This window comes from Frankliniella occidentalis, unplaced genomic scaffold (assembly GCF_000697945.3).
Source record: "Frankliniella occidentalis isolate FOCC.00 unplaced genomic scaffold, Focc_3.1 Scaffold41, whole genome shotgun sequence".
NCBI classification, from domain to species: Eukaryota; Metazoa; Arthropoda; class Insecta; order Thysanoptera; family Thripidae; genus Frankliniella; species Frankliniella occidentalis.
Window position 1 is genome coordinate 244,672 of NW_026267171.1, and position 2,589 is coordinate 247,260.

Here is a 2,589-nt window from a genome sequence, read left to right on the forward strand (position 1 = left end):
GCGAGGCGACATGACGAGGCAAGTCACAAAGCAAAGCAAGCCCTTCTCCTCGACGACTTTCTCCGCGACAAGCACCTTCATCCTGGAGCGGGCTGGGCCCGGGCGGACCAACGGCCTGTGCAGATTCAGATTGTGCGACGTCGAGACGAACAATTTTATCTGCTACTTTCTGACTTTTTGTTAGTCCGTCATCTTTGTAAATGAGTTTAGTTCATCGTCAGATTTTTAAAGAAATATTGCCATTGAACGGCCTTAGAAAATTAGCATATTATTCGTGTCAAGATCGATAAAAAATGCGGCCCTGCCCTGAAATTCTGATGTCGATTTTGGCGCCACAATGCGCTCTGTGCAAGTCGCCAACCCTACGCAAGGCTCACCTGGACCATGGGGTTGTCCATGCCGCCCATGACGATGGTCCAGTGGAAGGTGGGCACCACGCCGTACGCCGCCCAGCCCACGAACGTGAAGAGCTTCATGTTGGAGGAGGCGCCGATGCGCGGTACGTGCAGCATCATCGCCAGGCCGAAGATGAGCCCGACCGAGGTCAGGTAGAACGTCTGCCAGGTCTGCGGGTCAAACGTCAACTGCTGTAGTGCGCGTCGGTGGAGGAGAGCTCGGGGTACTTCACTATTGGTTCAAACGCACACCGATATTTCTGTTTTTCTTGAATTATGAAAAAACTTATTTTTGAATTGATATTTTATTGATTTTTCCTGACGTTTTCTGATTTTTCCTGACGTTTACTGATTTTTCCTGATTTTTCCTGACGTTTTCTGATTTTTCCTGACGTTTTCTGATTTTTCCTGACGTTGTCTGATTTTTTTCTGCCTTCTTCTGATTTTTTTTCTAAAATAATTTAGGGTGCACGTTGATTTTCTTTGTGAAGTACCCCTTGTTTTTTTTCTCCGTGCTCGGTGGGACACTCACCCTGTGGCACCAGAAGGCGTAGTAGATGCCGGACATGTAGATGGCGAGCAGGCTGAGGGAGATGCCGAACAGGTCGTAGGTGAGGAAGCAGTCGTAGACCTGCTCCGACTTGCAGGAGAAGGTGTGGTACAGCGAGGAGAGGATCATGCACGCCTGGAAGCAGACGAGCAGCCCGCCCACGATCACCTTGTCGATGGTGGAGGCGTGGATGTTGAGCAGCAGCATGTCGTAGAGCGTGAGCCCCAGGAACAGCATCCAGCCGAAGATGTGGCTCCAGATGTTGATGGTCTCGTTAGTCCACCAGAATATGCTGCAACAAAAGGTTTGTCACGTCAAGCAGGCAGAGGCAGAGACAAAGACAGGGACTCAGACTTAGGCAGAGACAGAGACAGAGACAGAGACAGAGACAAAGTGGCGTGCTCACCTCTCGATGCACATCTTGGTGGACAGGTAGCCCCGGTAGCCGGACTCGATGAAGGGGTTGAACTGCAGGTAGGGCGGCGCATCGCGGAAGGAGAGCAGGAGCGGGCGGCCCTTGCCGTCGCAGTAGGGCCCGCAGCGCGCGGGGGTGGCCGGCTCGCTGTCGGGGCTGTCGGGGCTGGGGCAGCGCTTCTCCTCGTCGGGCTGCGGGTTGCCGTTGCAGTCCATGAGACGGCTCTCCTGTGTGCAAGAAAACATAGGCGGTGGTCAGAAAAGGGGCACGACGTCGCAAATCAGCTCACACGTTGACGCGAAAATGGGGGCGGTACTACACACTGCACTGCACATTAGGGACACCCCAAGTCGGTCGTCATCGCCTTGCTCTACTTCAGGCGTGCATGGAAATCTTTCACAGCGACAGCCCCACATCAACAAAAACAGATACACAATCTGTCTACCCTCCGTCTAATAAAAACAAAGGTAGAAACCACCAGCTGATGATAACCGAGGCGCTTTGACGTTCCGGCCGTGCGTAGCCGCGGGTTGACGTCAAGGTGCCTCCGTGACGCGGGGCCGCGGGCGGCGGGACGTCGTGGAGGTGCACGTGCTCCTGCTCCTCTCCTCGCCCACACTCATGCAATATGCATTGAGCCACCGCCTCCGCCGTTTGCCCCGCAGAGCATTACCCCCCCCCCCCCCCCCATTTTGCCTGTTGCTCACCGAAGTCGCCATTCGGTGGTCGTCACTCCGGGCCCCGCGACAGATTAGCACGCCGCCGGCGCAGGCCCGCGACCGCCTAACCGCCCCGAGAGAGAGAACGATAATGCAGCTGCGATGGCCTGGCCGCGGCACGAGCGTGGCGAGCCGCGGCCGCCTCGTCGTCTTGGAGGTAAAAGTGCTGACTTGCAGCTCCGGCCAGCAGGGGCCGCCGCTTCGACACAACCACCGGCTGCAGTAAGCCAAACAGACCTTGCAAACTCACCACCCGACCGGCCGCGCCGCGACTCTGCGCCCTGGAGAGAGCCGTCCGGGCGGTGCGGGGCGGCGGTGCGGGGTGGGCAGGGAGAACAAACCAGCTGCGAGGGCTTCGGCTCGAGCGCCTGCAGGACGGTCATAGGCAATCCCGCCGAGCAGGGCTGTGCTACGTGAGTGCCTACCGGAGCGCCCGCAGGACGGGCATAGGCAATCCCGCCGAGCAGGGCTGTGCTACGGGAGTGCCTACCGGAGCGCCCGCAGGACGGG

General features: G+C 57.5%; 1 protein-coding gene across 3 annotated transcripts in view; it reads right to left on the minus strand.

The window, feature by feature from the left end:
- Nucleotides 1-346: 346 nt before the first annotated feature.
- LOC113203451 (progestin and adipoQ receptor family member 3) overlaps nucleotides 347-2,589 on the minus strand; it is a 15,888-nt gene continuing 13,645 nt past the window's right edge. For 2 of the 3 annotated variants that reach the window (XM_052266614.1, XM_052266613.1), the window contains 3 exons: nucleotides 1,352-1,587; nucleotides 928-1,237; nucleotides 348-566 (listed from right to left, as the gene is read on the minus strand). In XM_052266614.1, the coding sequence (XP_052122574.1) occupies nucleotides 363-566; nucleotides 928-1,237; nucleotides 1,352-1,575 (738 nt within the window). In that variant the 5' untranslated portion in view covers nucleotides 1,576-1,587 and the 3' untranslated portion in view covers nucleotides 348-362. Of the gene's footprint in view, nucleotides 567-927; nucleotides 1,238-1,351; nucleotides 1,588-2,589 lie in introns of all 3 variants that reach the window. The other variant, XM_052266612.1, reaches the window with a different exon arrangement.